Source organism: Acomys minous, assembly GCF_964271855.1.
Source record: "Acomys minous genome assembly, chromosome: 3".
Taxonomy (NCBI): Eukaryota; Metazoa; Chordata; class Mammalia; order Rodentia; family Muridae; genus Acomys; species Acomys minous.
This window is the reverse complement of record NC_140485.1, coordinates 60842564-60860068: the sequence shown is the minus strand read 5'-3', so window position 1 is coordinate 60860068 and position 17505 is coordinate 60842564. Positions and strand designations below refer to the sequence as shown.

Here is a 17505-nt window from a genome sequence, read left to right as displayed (position 1 = left end):
CCGCCCGCCGTGGCGCTTTTGGGTCGGGGCGGCGGGCCCGGGCCGAGGCAATAAGAGCGGCGGCGGCGGCGGCGGCGGCAGCAGCTCCCGCGGCTCCTGCTCTGCTCCGCCTCGGCCCCGGAGCGAGGGGCGGAGAGCCGCGCGCTTGCCTTAGTCCGAGCCGCCACCCTCCCCGCGTTCCCCGCTTTCCCGGCCCGCCAGAGGCCGCCCGCCCCGTCCCCGCCGCCCCGCAGCCCGGCCGCGCCCCGCCGCCGCCATGGGCTGCCTCGGCAACAGTAAGACCGAGGACCAGCGCAACGAGGAGAAGGCGCAGCGCGAGGCCAACAAAAAGATCGAGAAGCAGCTGCAGAAGGACAAGCAGGTCTACCGGGCCACGCACCGCCTGCTGCTGCTGGGTAAGGGCGGGGCGGGGGGCGCCGGCCGGGCCTGGGAGCCCCGCAGGGCAGCCCGCAAGGCCGCGCTCGCCGAGCCCGCCCCCCGCCCTAGCGCTCTGGCGCTCCCTCCCGGGCCCTTTGGCCCGCTGGGCCACGCGCGCGCGGGGGGCGAGGCCGTCAGGGGGACCCCTGGGTGGAATTCGGCCGGGAGGGGGCTTCAAACAGGGCGTGGGTCCCCCTCGCTACGTCTCGTCCCCTTAGTTGTCCGTACTCCCCCTTGGCTCCGTGTCTGAGCGAGGCCTACACGGTGCCAGGGGCCGGGGTGCGTGTCGGGAGGGGGAGGGGAGGCTCACGGGGCCCCTCTGACTGCGACAGAGTAGGGCTGGGGACAGGAAACGGGCTGGCGGGCCCAGGGAGGGGGACCCGCCTCACTGGGGTGTGCGATTTGTTGGGAGGGGGCCCGAAGAGAGACAAGGATAGCTAGGGGGACTCGGGGGCCTCGGCTGGGGAGGTTCTGGCGAGGGAAGTAGCTGCCGGGGTGGGGGGGCGAGTGACATCAGCCCCTCGGAAAGGACGGGGCGGTAAAGGTGGTGCAGAGGCGGGAGGGGGCGCGGGCGAGTCGTGGCGCCGAAGTGGGGGGGGGGGGCGGGGAGGAGGGAGCGTGGCGGACTCTGGGCGCGACTCGGGGCGATTCGGGCAGGACCCAGGACCGACTGCGCGCAGACGTGTCCTGGGCCAGGCCTGGCGGTGGAAGGAAGAGAAGGAGAATCAAATAAAATAAGATCAAAAAATAAAAACTGAAAAAAAAAAATAGTACGCAAAGTGCCCAGTGAAGCCAAATGACACGTCATTTTACAGTGTGACCTTTTCTCCCCCTTGTAGACTTGCAGGCTTTTTGAAAAGCAAAGAAGAGCATTAAATGGTAGCAGCTGCCCCTCATCTGTGCTCCCACCCATACAACAAGCAATTAACACACACATTTTCCTGCTGGGGTGGGGGTGGGGACCTCTTTTAGAGTGAAAACACGAGTGAAAAATAAAATTAAAAACTGTTTTAAAAACTCATACATAAGATAAAACTGGAAAATGACATTTGTCTGTAAATGGCTTCTTGGTTTCGAAATGGCGTTTTTAAAATTTTTGTCCTTTTCAAGGTGGGAGGGGGGGGACTAAGCGCTCTGAGAAGACTCTCTCTCGGGGTGGAAGCTGATGAAAAGACATTAATTAGTTGTTTGTCAAGTGACATTTGGGTGTTTGGTTTTTCTTCTCTTTTTTTCACTGCGGCTTTTCCTTCCTGGGGGGAGGGATAGAAAGAAAGGAGGGGAGATAGACCCCCAAAGTAAAAGTAAAAGAGATTGTCTCTCCTCCTTTTTTTCCTTTTGGGTGCTGGGGTGGGGGGGGGGGCAACACAAACACATAGACACGAGCACACACGCACACACGCACACAACACACACGCACACGCATACACGCACACACGAAGTGACCACGAAAACATTACACAACATTAATTAGAATGTAAGCTTTCCGAAAACTTCTTGGTATTTTAGCTATCTGTAAATGTGTGTATTTGCTAGGATCACAGTCACATTTCCAAAAAATAGTTTATCAAAAATAAAATATAGAAGGCTGTTTTAATTCGTGGTGGTGTTTGGTTTGGTCTTTTTTTTTGGACGGGGGTCAAGTTCTTTGTTCTCTCTGGGCCACATTTAGTAAAGCAGAAAATTATTAATATTGAAAATAATCTCTTTGGTATTGATGCATTTGTAATTTTAGTAGTTAGATGACATATATGTGGAATCTAATACTTCTAAAAGCACAATTATGCTGTAAATGTTAAAACGCATACACTTTGATTTCAGAGTACACACCTGGAAACGTCTAGAATCTCCTTTATGGTTCATTCTTGCTTTTATGAATACTGACTTAAGTCCAGTATTATATTAATGACACATTAAATTCTAACGCCTTTTTGTGTCTATGTGTTTACAGAGACTTTAAATGCCCCCACTTATTTGAGACTGGTTGTGAGCCCACCCTCCCTCTTTTCAGGTCTCTAATCTACATGGCTGCATTGTGCCCCGTTTAATGATGACCTTTGGCACAGAAATCTGTTGCTTAAGTCATTGGCAACATTTTTATTTCTTAAAATGAAATAATTCCCTCAAAAGGAACCCTTATGCCCCCAACCTCCTTTCCTTTAGCTCATTTTAATTTATAACATATAAATTAAAGAACCACAAAAATACCTTATAGTTCTTTTAGCCCCCAGTTTTCTATTCTCATAAGCATGGAAACTGAGGCACAGATCTAGTTCTGTCTATAAAACCAGGAGTCACAATGTTCATATTTCCGAGCTTAAGAGTACTGAGACTCCTGATTAGCACTGTGCGTTCCCTTCATGGAAACCTCCCAGTGTTGCTTTTTATATTAATTTATGAGCATTTTGCTCAATAGGATGGTCTTTGCTTTGAAGTCAATCCTTCTGTAGAAAACAATTTTAACTTTTATAGATATTGATTATAGCTGTGAGAAGGTAAAGGGGGGAGGGGAGGAATGCTTGCTATCTGGGCCCCAAAGCAAAAGCAATACAATTACAAAGAAAAAGTTATTTGTTTGTTAACATTTAGTTTTTTGTGGGAGGAGGGGAAGAACCATTCTCATAGGGAATGCTGGTTGGAGAGTAGATTTGCAGAATAGCTGTTCTCCCTCTAACTTGATGGAAATGGATGGGGGAGTCTATAAAACCCTACTTAAAAAAAAAAACAGATGAGAGGTGATTTAAAATGGAGGCTTGTGTTCCTACTTAATACCTCAGTTAGGAAAAGCCTAGAGTCTTCCAATTCAGGGGCTTCAAGTAACGTTTGTACATATAATTTAAATCTTGTTTTTTGGGGTTTCTTGATTCTTTACTGTTGATGTTGTATATTGCCTAATGCTAATAAGGTCTCAAGTGCTATGTCTGATAATAAAATGTTTTTTTTCATTTTGTTTTTGTTTTTGTTTTTCTCTTCTCCCTGCTGCTGACAGCTAATTGGGCCGTTTGGTATTTTCTTCTGCAACATGGTAGTTGTATCCAGAGAAAAATGTATCTTTAGAAAGATTCCTTTGCAGGAGAAGGGAGTGAATTAGTGAATACAATGTAACGCTGTGGTTTTAGGGGTGGACTTGAAGCATGCTAAGGAGCAGCTGCATCAGTGGTGTTGGGAGGGAGGTGCTGCAGCAGGACATGATGGGGGGGACTGCAGTGTCTAGGCATCGTCTGCTATTCCTGGGTATTTTAACCATAAAACCTTCTAGCAGACAGGAAACCAGGTGGCTGTTCATTTCTGTGTGTCTTCGACCACATTTCAAAATTAAGTTCCCAGGTTTGACTTAAAAATTTCATGCCTTCAATGGCAATTACGTCATTCATTTTTTAAAAAACCCATAGAGAAAATAAAACAACAACAGAACCTACAAAATAGCTAACGAAGAACAGCAGAGCCCTTAATTGTTGCTTGTTACTCTATGGTGGGTTACTTCAGGTAGACAGGACGTAGGACGTTGGACATGTCCTTTGTTTTTTCACTGCGTCATCACATGGGGGGAAATTGCAGCTGTATTTGTAGTTGTTACCGTGTGTCTGTTCTTAAATGCTGTATCTGCCGCTTTCTGAGGCTGTCATCCAGGTGAAGTGTGACAGCCTCTTTCTTAACCCAAGCCTCAACTTCCTTTCTCAGGTGCTGGAGAGTCTGGCAAAAGCACCATTGTGAAGCAGATGAGGATCCTGCATGTTAATGGGTTTAACGGAGAGTAAGTGTCAAATCCATGCTGGGCACTGAGCAGGAGCCTGCCTGTAGGACATTTGAAGGAGTGTGTATACTAACTTCTAGGAAGCACAGCTGCTAATTGCCACTAATTTTTTTCTAATTTGCATATTAGACAGCCCAGGAAAGAGCTGATGGGTGCATCCCCCCACCCTCTTCTCAACACCCTCTTTGGTGCAACAAATAGGAATAACAGTAAAAGTACTGGTCCACCTAAAGCGGCCCCTCGCACTGGAAAATGGTGCCTGGTTGCAGAGGACAGTGAACAGCACTTGGCCGAGTGACAGCGTCTCTGAGGCCAAGTCCTCTGCCGCAGCCTCGTCTGCTGCAGTGCGGCCCCAACATGGCCGACGACGGGCCTTGGCCACCCCGTGTCCAGCCAGAGCTGGCCAGCACGGGAGGACCCCACCCACCACCCTTCGGGTTTCACTGGAGTGAACTGGTGTAGGGTTTTGTGCTATCAGGAAAACATCATTTCAGTTACATTTTCACTTAAAAGTTGGAATCCATGGCCCTTGCCAACAAGCTTCAAGCTTCTGAGTCCCTCTCTGCTTTAGAATTAATGTGATAGGCAAATAATTGTTTCTCTAATTAAAAAAAAATCAATATTCCTATCTAAACAATTGAAAAGAAAGTGTGAAAATGACGGAAAGACAGAGTTAGCTACTTCTGGCCCATCCGGGGGTGGGGGGGTGTTTTGTCTTTGAAATGACCTTCCTGGGGTTAAGACGCCGGCAATACCATACTGCAATGAGAATAGAGTTTTCTTTAAAAAAGAAAGAAAGAAAGAAAGAAAGAAAGATCAGTGGCAAATATGGAGTCCTGCTTCCCATGAAGAATTCAAACTGAGGAAACTATAAATTAGGGAATTTGCCTTTTCTCTTGCCCCGCATTGTTCTCAGTGCTAATGTGAGACAGGCGAAGCTCACCATACTTGGGCTGTGTTCTCACGGGTTAGCCTAGAAGCACTCACAGGCACTAGTTGGTAATTACTAGCTGGTTAGCAGTTCCTCCCTTCGCCCTGATTCAGTGGGCAGTCTGTCCCTTGGTTGTATTTTAACTATCCCTGGGGAGAGGGACCCGTTTCTGTCCCGTACTGCCCCAATAAGTGCTGGGGAAACAAGATTGAACAGCACTTTTAAGGCTGCCACAGGCAGTTCTTCATGGAAACTTCTAGAATTTGTTAGATTGACCAGTGGGGGTTAAAAAAAAAAAGATGACATCACCCGTGAGAAGGGTTTGGGCTCATGCGCACCTTAAATTATAGCCCAAAATTCAAAGATACATGTGCAGAAGGGAGGGGGCTAGCTCACTGACTTTAGGATTGACTCAGTTACTACTGTGTACCTATAAATTGTCCCCTGTCAGAAACCAACTCTGGGGTTCTTGATTCCTGATGTGCTTCTCCCCAAAAGCCTAAACAAAGAGATTGGCACCTGTCAGCAAACACCCTACCCCAGGGGTGAGGGATTCTTCAGTGTGAGGCTAGCTAAGCAAAAATGATCTGGCCATGCAGCCACTGGACGTTGGCTAGCATTTTTAAAGACATCGGAGTCAGATGGAGGCGATGTCATCCTTGAAGCTTTATTACTTTACAAATTTCCCTAAAATGTTACTTTAAAAAAAAACAAAAACAAAAACAAAAACCAGTTCTCCCTAAGTATTGATGCAGTGGAGGGTTCTAAACGAGAACTTCTTGTTTCTATTTTCTCCCTGAAAGAGGAAGAAACATTCCCAGTTTGCCTTCTTTGTGGGTCCCCGAGATGTTAAATTTAGCCCCGTGGAAGTGATATTCGGGGCCTCCGTGGGGGGCTGGATTCCTTATTTTGACCTGGTCCAACTGAGCCCTGAAGGTTCTCTCACTGTGGTATTGCAGTAAATGTTGTTCCATCATAACAAGAAATTGCTGTATGGTGACCTGACCCTGGTCTCAGACCTGCTTTGTTCTTGGATGGAGCTGTTTAAAACATCCCTTAACTGTGGTCTGCCTACCACTACATTTTTCAAGAGTAGAACATAATATTTATTTGACCTTCAGAAATACAGAGGGCAAATGTAGTTTATCATAACTCAGAGCTGACTTCCTCAAGTTTAATGCCCAGAAAAAAAATTAACACTGGTTGAGTTCATCGATCCCGAGGCTGAGTGTCCGTGTCCCACACGTGGCTCCCATCACTACAGAAAGGTTATTCATTTTGGCACCAGGAAGTCAGGAACAGGAATGTCCCATCAGTACTTTTGTGGGCATGGAAAAGACACGGAGATGACTGACTGCCCTATTCTCAGGAGTTACATGAGAAGTCAGTGCCTCTGCTCCCTGGTGCATGTGCGTTTAGAGAAAGCAGAGGAAAATAATTATCTATCCCTCCTGTCTCCAGCCTGAGTCTCCTGAGGGCCCTTCTAATGCAGCAAGGAAGGTGTGGAGTCTCAGGAGGCATTTCCATTTAGCCAGAAAAGCGACCTAAGAATTAACCGGGAGGATGGTGCTCAGGGCAGTCGGGCTGCTCTGCCCTGCCTGTGTAGAGGTACAGAGGCTGTATGTGGTTTGTATGTGTTACGGTACCTTGCAGATAGGTGAGCTTTCAATCTCTCTTTAAAAGGGGCGGCGAAGAGGACCCGCAGGCTGCAAGGAGCAACAGCGATGGGTAGGCACATTCAAAAACAGAAAACTCTTCTAACGAGCAAAACAAACATGAAGAGCATAGTGGGGAAACTGAGGACACAGACTTGGGAACAAAATAGGGATCACCTCAGGGTCATCAGCCATCTTGGTGTGCATTTGCAAATGACCTGTAAACACGTAAAGTGCAAAACAGAACTATTTTTGGCCCAAAGGATAACTAGCTACAGCTGGGGAAAAGGTAGCCATTTCAGCTTCTGATGAAAATTGAAGATTTTTGAGAATCGATGCTTTCCATATGGTTCTTAATTCCCCCAGCTCTCCGCTTAAACCAACTACTGGTATTTCAGAACTACTAAATTCTGTCCACACAGTGTTCAGTCTGATTTTAAAATTTCAGACCTCTTTGGAAAAATAATTTATTTCCTCAATTAAAAAATATGTATTGTTGCCTAATTTCTCTGGGGGTGGGGTGGGTGGGGGTGGGGAGCAAATATGCCTAATGCCACAGTATTCGTGTGATGACAGGCCGTTAAAGGCTGTCTTGACACCACTGGCTTTAAAAATTATTTTTAAGATTTTAATGCAAGGCACTTTACATTAGCCAACGAGCAACAGCATTTGTGACGGCACCCCACTCGTTACCATTGTTTATTATTTTTGCTTTCTCATCCCCACAACCATCTCATGCCTGTACGCACACGCACACGCATGCCAGCCATCTACCCAGCTCCATTCGCTCACTCAGCATGCAGGATGGAGGGGCTATTTCTCATCATAGAGCAGCTTCTAGCCCAGGGCATCAAAAAGAAACAGCTTCTGAGACCGGGCACGGGAGGGTCAAAGGTTCTGGGGGCTGGGGACAAAGTGACTGACACATGTTTGTTCATCTGTTTCTTTTAGAATCTATTACCCCTACTAGATGATGGCTACAGTCCTCCATCTTCTTCGCTATGTCCTACCCCAGTTATCCCAATTTGCATGCTGGAATTGCCCGGTCTTAGGAAACTACTAATAAGAATACTATTCTGTTGTCTGGGGCGGGTGGGGGGGGGATGGGGTCCCTACCTATTACCTAACCTTTAGACGTAACTGAAAACAGAAAGATGGAATGAAATCCATAATTGGCAACAGCGTAGTAGAACAGCAATCAGAAAAGGCATCGATATGTTGATAATCTGCTGTACCAAAAGTTGGCGCCTGAGAAGTGTGGCAAGCCCCTACTGAGAGAGCCTACTATACTGTGTGTTGTGCTAAAAACCCTTCGATCCTACTAATAACCTTACCTGCACGCCTTTCTTCCTATGACTCTACAAGTAAAAATAAGTATTAACATGCCTGATAAATAAAAATTCTCTGCATGTCTCAGCAATCCCTGTATCTTGCGTCTGTCTTCTGTCTGCTCTCTTGTCTGTCTTTCCCCCACAAGCACAAAGTTAGGGTGTAGAGGTGGAGGATAGGGGACCACACAGCCTTCCCCTACCACTTAACAGGAGAGGGGGCAGAACCTACTAAAACTGCTAACCCCACTAACCTGCCTTGCTCTTCTTCGGGGTGGGGGAGGGGGTGGGACAGGGGTGGGGGAGCAGCACCCTATAGATACCTCCAACCCCAGCTTTCTAGTCAGTTAGAATCCCAGAACTGGCACTCGTCTTGCCTCCGTTAAGTAGTTTAGAGACATCTAAGGAATTGTCTCCGAATTTCACAATCAACGTTAAATTCATTAAGCGGCATTACAAATGAGGATAAACCTGCCAGCCCCGTATGATGGCTCCATCTACACAGTAATCTCTTCAATGGAGAGGTTTTGTTTTAGTACTACATACCCGAATTAGATTTTAGATTTTCTATTTTAGCTGTTTTACACTGGATACACTCCCACACCTATTCACATACGTAGATGAATACTGAACACGTTCTCAGAATATCTGTATTTTAAGACTGGAAGCTTTCCAATTATACTACTACTACTTAGAACAAAACAGCAAGCTGGATGAGGAGTCTTCCCAGGGAAAATGCTTCCTTCTACCTGTACGTCGATTGGAGTAGTTAATACCCAGGTGTCCTCATTTTTCTGTTGTGGAACCTTAAAACCAGACCTCTGGGGCTCAGTACCAATGGCAGGGAGTAGACTTGTCCCAGGGCAGGAGTGGGAAGGTTCCTCTCTGAACTCCACGCTGGAGTGTTGAGGGCATCAAACACACGCTCTTAGTTTGACATCGGCATAGCTTAGTCCAGGGCCTCAACACTAAGTGGGAGGAGACCCATGGCTTCAGAACTGAGCCTTAGTGTGCGCCGCCCCTCCCCCCACCCAACAAAATCAGCCCCTCTGAGGGGTGGGGACACCCTGTCTCTAAATACTGACTGGGTGGAAGAGCTTTAAAGAGTCTGAGGGCCCCAGGCAGCTTTTAGATGTGTACAGCACCCACATCCTGAGTGTTTGCCCCTACCCCCAACCCCAGACTGCCCCTCCTGCCTTCAGTGACCATGGGGCCTTGGGGTTTCCTCTTGCCTCCTTTTCCTGTTCAGGTAGTGGGTTTGATTTAATTGCAAATGTGGAGAGAGAGGCAGCTTGCCCTCTTCCTGTGGGGGTGAGGCTTTGATTCTCCCATTGTCATGGCCCTGTCAGAATCCTGGTACCCTAGCCCTCAGCCCCTCCCTCCTATTGAGGAGAGCATCTCCAACCACTAGACCTTGCATGCCCTCACCTACTGTGGAAGAGCAGTGTCTAGGGGCCACCTAAAAGATGGACCCCCAAGAAAAGTATACAGTGAGATCATTCAGGACACAGGGCCCACTCCCCAGATACACAAGTGTGCATGGAAAGAAAGCCCTATTCAAATATCAGCTGTTAGAACTCTCTGGGCATGTATCTGACCTCAGTATCCTTACTCTATTGGCAGGCATGTACATGACCCCCAAACCCCACCTCATTGGCAGGTATACACGTTACCTCCAGGCCCCCACCTCATTGGCAGATATGCACATGACCTCCAGGCCCCCACCTCATTGGCAGATATGTATATGACTTCCAACCACCCCCTACCTCATTGGCAGGTATGCACATGACCTTTAGGCCCCCACCTCATTAGCAGGTATACACATGATCTCCAGGCCCCCATCTCATTGGCAGATATGTATATGACTTTCAACCTCCCCCTACCTCATTGGCAGGTATGCACATGACCTTTAGGCCCCCACCTCATTAGCAGGTATACACATGATCTCCAGGCCCCCATCTCATTGGCAGATATGTATATGACTTTCAACCACCCCCCACCTCATTGGCAGGTATGCACATGACCTCTAGGCCCCCACTCCATTGGTGGCTATCTACATGACCCCTAGGCCCCCACCCTATTGGTGGGCATGGTATGACCCTTATACCCTAACCCCACTGGTGGGTGTGCACATGATCTTCAGGCCTCACCCTGTTGGCAGGTATGCATATGACCCCCCAGGTCCCCACCTTGCTGGCGGGTATGCACATGACCCCCCCTAGACCTCCCTATTCCATTGAGGGGTGTGCACATGACCCCCCCCAGGCCCCCACCTTGCTGGTGGGTATACACATGACCCCCCTAGACCTCCCTGTTCCATTGATGGGTGTGCACATGACCCCCCCCAGGCCCCCACCTTGCTGGTGGGTATGCACATGACCCCTTTAGACCTCCCTATTCCATTTATGGGTATGCCCATGACCCCCCCCCAGGCCCCCACCTTGCTCACGAGTATGCACATGACCCCTAAACACCCCGTTCCATTAATGGTTATGCACATGACCCCCAGATGGTCAGCTGACGCCCACCTGCCACCCCTCCTGGCTGTAGTAGCCACCGGTCCCATCTTAGATATTTAACTAATTTTCTATTTTGTTCCATGGGAAGTGGGGTGACTTAGCTTTCTCCATCTTGTGAGTTTAATCGTAACCATCACCAAAAGCACCTCTGTCCTATCTTTGTCAACACCACCCACATTCCTCTGCCTCAGTTTCTCCAGCAGCAAGATAGAGCCTGTTCCTCTCCATGTCCTGTTCTGTGATACCAGGCCTCACCCTGCAAGTGCTATGCATGCTGGTCCTCTGAACATTCAGAAGATGAGGCTTGACTAGACAGGATGAAATCTGCTCCAAGCAAGGGGGGCTTTGCTGGTCCCCTAAAGACAAGCTCATGAGTCCCCTTTGGCTGTGCCTGGCATATTGGCTGCCTCCTAAAAGACAGCATTTGACTCACCGTAACCTCCATAAGTGAGCATTCTGCCTGGGGTACACCACTCACCCCCTTAACCAGAGGGTGTGGGATCAGTGACTGACTACATACAAACCATCCCAAGAAGACCACACAAGTTATCCCATAGGCTGGTTAAAATAAGCCAGGGAAAACCCAGCCAGCCCCTCCCCCAGTATATATGAGCCTTATACCCACAGATCAATAATGTGGGGGACCAGGATGCCTGTCAAAACTGGGGGCTGGTGTGTATTAGCGCAACTAAGCCAAAGTGCTGCAAGCCATGGGATCCTGTGACAGATGCGCACGGCTATTTAAATAAATAATAGACCTACAAATAAATAGATGGGAATGAAAAGCCCTGACGTCTATAATAATCCATTGTCCCCTCTGGTTCCCACCCCCCAACCCCACCTACTGAATCCTAAGTGCGCCATGCCCTAACCCACCTCCACACTACCCTCAGTATCTAACCAAGTAGGAGCCATTCAGGAAGCATGTGGATGTGGTTGGGGGAGCAGGGGGACCAGGTGCAATTTCTGGTACAGTCGATCAAGAGCTCGATGCCTCTTCACTACCCTGCCCTTATCAGGCTTGTCCTCAGGACATGCCTGGGAAATTATAGTTTGTTGTTACGTGGGTGCCTCTAATCACTACATATCTGAGCCCACAATTCCTCGGAGAACAGAATACTATACTTTTTAGTTGCTGTATCTCAATGAAGGTGACTCCCTGACGGACAGGATGCAATATGATTTTCTTTTTTCTTTTCAATCCCACTGTAGTGAGAAGGCCACCAAAGTGCAGGACATCAAAAACAACCTGAAGGAGGCCATTGAAGTATGTGCCTAGCCCCTTGCTCTATTTTTTAGCAACCCCCTCTTCCCGTGGTGCTGCCCCCTGACCGCTCTGCTAAACCGTTTTCAGACCATCGTGGCCGCCATGAGCAACCTGGTGCCCCCTGTGGAGCTGGCCAACCCTGAGAACCAGTTCAGAGTGGACTACATTCTGAGCGTGATGAACGTGCCGAACTTTGATTTCCCACCTGTAAGCCCCACCCCGCCCCTGGTTTCCCCTGTCGCTCCCACCTGAGCAGTAGCAAGGCCCAGTGGGAACATGAGGCCAAGACTGACCAGACACATACCTGCCATGTGAATGCATAAGCTAATTCTAAGCATATGCTTAAAACTAAAAGATGATAAAGACATGATTAGGGCTTTGTCCAAAATGAATGGGCAAACTTTTGTCAGGTTTTCTAGACCTCAGCTTAACTGCACCCCAAGTAAACATAACACTCCAGCGCTGACACCCTCAATTTACCAGATGGTAATTTTTATGGGGGTGAAGTCCTGACCTAAGGCATGCTTACTTACTCCCCCTGTACACATGAGGAGAAACAAAACCATGTTATACATGGCATGCAAGTCCTAACGGTCCAGTTAATGCAGCCCAGTACAGATGTGTACCTTCCAAGGCTCAGATCCGAACACAAATTCCAAAATGGAGCATTACAAGAAATAAGATTGTCCTCTTCGGCCCTTTGCCTGGGAGTTTGACCCTCTTGACAAGGGTCTGTTGCCTTTCTAAAAGCTATTTTTAGAGTGGGTAGAACTGCCCCATGGCAAACATGTACATTTAAACCCTTCATGGGGAAAAAGATTTTAAGGCCGGAGAAGAAGAGACTTGTCTTATAGTAACGTTATTGCTGCCTCTTGTTAGGCTTTTGTGGGGGATTTGTGTAGTAAATGGGTTTTTGGCTACAAACTTATGAAGGAAATTAGTATAGGCAGGTAATTAAAAAAAAAAAAAGAAGCTATTGATTTAAAAAAATAACGAAGTGGGAAACACAGCTCTGACTCCCATGACTGCGTGTTTCGAATAGAAAACAAAATGGCAGCCTACCCAAAATGCATCTGATGCCATTGACACCTGGTGCTCTGCTATCTGGACAATATTCCTAGCCTTGGCCTATGTTCCCAACACGAGATAATGCATATTCTTCCTATACAAATAATTCTCGGGAAGAAAGTTTACCCAATTGTTTATTTGCCCTGCCCCGACAGAGACAACAGAGGCAGCACCCAACACAGCGAGTGCTCTAAAGATGAAAACATGCTAATTAATTACATAGATTTCTGGACATCTCACAGGACTTCAGGTTCTTTCCCAACACTGATTCATGAAGGGGCTCACACTTGGACTCACGTAGTGAACTATGGCCTTAGAGCTCTCGGGGCGGGGTTCCCGCTGGTGTGCGCGCATCTTTCAACCAACGTTCTTTCCTGCGTTCTCTTTGAGGAATTCTATGAGCATGCCAAGGCTCTGTGGGAGGATGAAGGAGTGCGTGCCTGCTACGAGCGCTCCAATGAGTACCAGCTGATTGACTGTGCCCAGTAGTAAGTAGCTGCTGGCACCCTCGCTCCCTCTCCCTCTTCCCTTCCCCCTCCCTCCCTACACAAACACACACACACACACAGACACGTGCGCACGCACACACACACGACACAAGCATAGAGGCAGGAAAGCTACAAAACCCACCAGCAGTCAGAGAGCTGTAGTCTGATTCATTGTTCTATAAAGCCCTTAATTGCACTTTATAGCACACTGATATCGTTTTACACAAACAATTAATAACCGTTAGAGCAAGGCAATAGTTACATGTAATAAAGTGGTGTGTGTGTGTGTGTGTGTGTGTGGTGACCTTAATGGCCGGTCGCTCATGGAAGTGACCTAAGCCTTTAGGGGCATGCACAACACAGCAAGCACATAGTGGCCCTTCATACAACGCACACAGGGATGTTTTTCTTTGCCAGTGCCTGATAAAGCATCTCGGCATCATGACAGGGCGTGGGGACCCTTTCCTTGGCCCGCTCTCCCACGGAGACTTCCTTTGGTTACTTTCAGTGTTGCTACATATGTAGTCACGCATGGTTTAATACACATTGCCTTCTATATGTTCTTTCAAGGAACTGAAAAGCGGGTCCCCACAGCACCCCACCCCCCTCCAGCAAAGTTCCTGATTTTTCTCAAAAGTTTGTACTAAAAGCTGGAAACACTAATTATAGAAACACAAAACAAATGGAAATCCTGGAATTGTTTGTGGCTTGTATTTTGGATCCAGTTCAGGAGTTAAGTGCACATACAAGATGAAGAGGCTCAGTTCCCCCCCCCCCTGGGGAATTCCTGGGGGCAGTTTCTTTAGCGCTGACCTGGCCAGGTTCTTTGGGGTCACACCAACTTTAAATGCAGTAAATGCAATGGTGTAGAATGCAGTGCAGTACGCCCCTGAAAACTGTACCACGTGCGCCAACTGTGCAAAGTTTTAAGGAGAGAGAGAGGACAACTTTACAGTTGTTGGAGCCACCTCCACAGCAGGGCTGCACTGGGGACCGCCCGTTTGCTTAACTGCCTTTATGTCTGACAGCAGGCACTGGGCCTGGGCCGGTTCCTTAAGCTGCCAGGTTTGTGTTTGTTGAGCTGTAGTTTGGCTGGCCCCACTCCAGATGTCTTCTCACAAGATTTGGTGCTAAGGATCTATTTATAGAATTGTGGTTCTGTTGCCATGGCAACATGCTGGAGGCCAGGGTGGCTAGGGAGCTATTTCTGGGCCTGTGCTGTAACGTAAGATTGATTGGGCCAGTCAGTGCGTCCTCTAGGCCAGACTATCGGAACTGGTAAAAAGGAAGGGGAAGGCAAAACACACACACACACACCAAAAACTTTGAGGCTTTCTTTAAATAGAGTCTGCTCCTTTGTGATTTTTCTCTTCTGATTAGTCTACTTTAAAACAGTTTCCAACCCAGACCTCTGCATCCCCCCCCCCCCCGTCCCCTCTATGCTAGTATTAATATTACTTTTTCTCATTGCATTATCCCAGTTTTGCAAAGGCAAAAGTTAATTTTCCTAACTGTTTATAGTCAAGCAACACCAACCAAATAGATTTCTTTCCTTTTCTCTTTTAACTAGAAGTTTGTTATCTGGAATGTTCTATTTAACAGACCCACTAGATAGGAAGGGAACTCTGTGTTTGGTTCCTGCTCAACATGATGAGAGCAAGAAAGGCCCCTTTGTGCCCGCAGCTTTTGTTGGCTAGGTTCTCATTAATCAATGAGATTATTCCAGAGTGGATAGGAAGGGCCAGTTCCGGTTTGTCCTGGAACAGAGGACCCTTAAGCCCCACCACCACCTTACTGTCTGTTGTTTTTCTGTGTCTCCCATAATGCTTTGTGGGGGACACACTTGGTGCATACACTGACCACCGTGTTTCCTCTCCTTCCAAGCTTCCTGGACAAGATTGATGTGATCAAGCAGGCCGACTACGTGCCAAGTGACCAGGTATGCGTGGGTCTCTGGCCTCAAGGCTGTGGCTCCATGTTGCTGGTTCTCCTCAGGGCCATTAGAGTGAGAACCACTGACACCCCTGCCCCCTTCTTTGTTTTAGGACCTGCTTCGCTGCCGCGTCCTGACTTCTGGGATCTTTGAGACCAAGTTCCAGGTGGACAAAGTCAACTTCCAGTAAGTGAACCCCTATGGGTCCCTGACGGTCTGGCCTGTAGAGTGGTGGCCCAGGGTAAGCCAGTGTTTTTCCTCTCCCAGCATGTTCGATGTGGGCGGCCAGCGCGATGAACGCCGCAAGTGGATCCAGTGCTTCAATGATGTGACTGCCATCATCTTCGTGGTGGCCAGCAGCAGCTACAACATGGTCATTCGGGAGGACAACCAGACCAACCGCCTGCAGGAGGCTCTGAACCTCTTCAAGAGCATCTGGAACAACAGGTGTGTGTGTGCGGGGTCTCCCACCGGTTCGCCCCACCCTGTGGGAGGTCTGCGGGCTTGGGCTCGCTCTGGCTGCGGCTCTCACCCCGCCCCTCTCTCCTCAGATGGCTGCGCACCATCTCTGTGATCCTCTTCCTCAACAAGCAAGACCTGCTTGCTGAGAAGGTCCTCGCTGGGAAATCGAAGATCGAGGACTACTTTCCAGAGTTCGCTCGCTACACCACTCCTGAGGATGGTATGTTGCTCTCTGCGTTGGTTTGGTCAGGTGGTTTTTGGGCAAAAGGTATGGCTAAGAGTCCATGCCGGCTTCCGCTACAGGGGAAGGCAGAAACACTTCCCTCGTTTTCATATGCAGAAATCAAAGAGTTTGGGGGATGCTAGGCTACAGTGGTGTCAGGCTAGTTCTTCAAAGCTAATGAGCATAATTAATAATTATGTTTTTGTTTTTGTTTTTCAGCGACTCCCGAGCCCGGAGAGGACCCACGCGTGACCCGGGCCAAGTACTTCATTCGAGATGAGTTTCTGGTGAGTATGGCTTGTCTGTCTGTGGTCTCCCACTTTTTCCCCATCCGTGACTGGTCCTCGGTGGTAGGGGGTGGAGTTCCTGGAGACGGTTGCTGACGGCCTCTCTTCTGCCCACAGAGAATCAGCACTGCTAGTGGAGATGGGCGCCACTACTGCTACCCTCACTTTACCTGCGCCGTGGACACTGAGAACATCCGCCGTGTCTTCAACGACTGCCGTGACATCATCCAGCGCATGCACCTCCGTCAGTATGAGCTGCTCTAAGAAGGGAACACCCAAATTTAATTCAGCCTTAAGCACAATTAATTAAGAGTGAAACGTAATTGTACAAGCAGTCGATCACCCACCATAGGGCATGATTGACAACGCAACCTTCCCTCTTTCTCCCCCGAGTGATTCTGAAAACCCCCACTTCCCTTCAGCTTGCTTAGATGTTCCAAATTTAGTAAAGCTTAAGGCGGCCTACAAGAGAAAAGAAAAAGAAAAAAGGCCACAAAAGTTCCCTCTCACTTTCAGTAAATAAATAAAAGCAGCAACAAACAGAAATAAATGAAATAAATGAAATACAAAATGAAATAAATATTGTGTTGTGCAGCATTAAAAAATCAAAATAAAAATTAAATGTGAGCAAAGCATGTTGTCACTTTATTTGCGACCAGTGGGTCCCAGTGTCCACGGGTGGGACTTGGTCTATGCACCAGTTGGGTCCCCAAGATGAAGGACAGGTCCCAGGGCTGTGAGCAGAGTGATGTGTTGCCGCTGAATATTGGGCGGAACCTAATCTTCGGCACACCAAAGCTTCAACCCCTTTCCCTTCCCCCAGGCAGATATTGCTAGCTACCCTTTGACCAACTGCTTTCCCACCTGAGACTAGCAGCCTACTTCTGGGGGGAGTGGGGTCCCCTGGTGGGGGTCTACAGGCAGAGTTTACTCTGGGTGGGGGAGATGAGGGTTGGAAAACATTCCTACTTCATTCCATGCCAGGATGAATCAGGTGCAGATTAATTACATCTAAAATATTCTTGCCATAAAGGATATTGGAGATGATGGCTGGCTATATAAGAAAATGAAAAATCACAGAAGATATCCTGGGTGTGGGATTGGGTAAACAAGGATGCCTAATAAGTAAAGAGTTCTGAAGAGTCAATAAGCAAAATCATGGGGGAAGTACATGAA

General features: G+C 48.2%; 2 protein-coding genes across 7 annotated transcripts in view; both read left to right on the top strand.

The window, feature by feature from the left end:
• The window catches only part of LOC311594752 (neuroendocrine secretory protein 55-like), a 58114-nt gene extending 46246 nt beyond the window's left edge, over positions 1-11868 (top strand). Inside the window, exons 3-4 of the mRNA XM_084776741.1 lie at positions 4096-4168; positions 11811-11868. The gene's annotated coding sequence lies outside the window, so the exon portion shown is untranslated. The remainder of the gene's footprint in view (positions 1-4095; positions 4169-11810) is intronic.
• GNAS (GNAS complex locus) overlaps positions 1-16961 on the top strand; it is a 62153-nt gene extending 45192 nt beyond the window's left edge. Inside the window, exons 1-12 of one of the 6 annotated variants that reach the window (XM_084776735.1) lie at positions 85-395; positions 4096-4168; positions 6783-6827; positions 11814-11868; positions 11956-12075; positions 13327-13424; positions 15309-15363; positions 15470-15543; positions 15625-15804; positions 15909-16039; positions 16262-16329; positions 16447-16961. In XM_084776735.1, the coding sequence (XP_084632861.1) occupies positions 257-395; positions 4096-4168; positions 6783-6827; positions 11814-11868; positions 11956-12075; positions 13327-13424; positions 15309-15363; positions 15470-15543; positions 15625-15804; positions 15909-16039; positions 16262-16329; positions 16447-16593 (1185 nt within the window). In that variant the 5' untranslated portion in view covers positions 85-256 and the 3' untranslated portion in view covers positions 16594-16961. Of the gene's footprint in view, positions 1-84; positions 396-4095; positions 4169-6782; positions 6828-11810; positions 11869-11955; positions 12076-13326; positions 13425-15308; positions 15364-15469; positions 15544-15624; positions 15805-15908; positions 16040-16261; positions 16330-16446 lie in introns of those variants that run through there. The other 5 variants (XM_084776734.1, XM_084776738.1, XM_084776737.1 and 2 more) reach the window with 5 other exon arrangements.
• Positions 16962-17505: the final 544 nt, after the last annotated feature.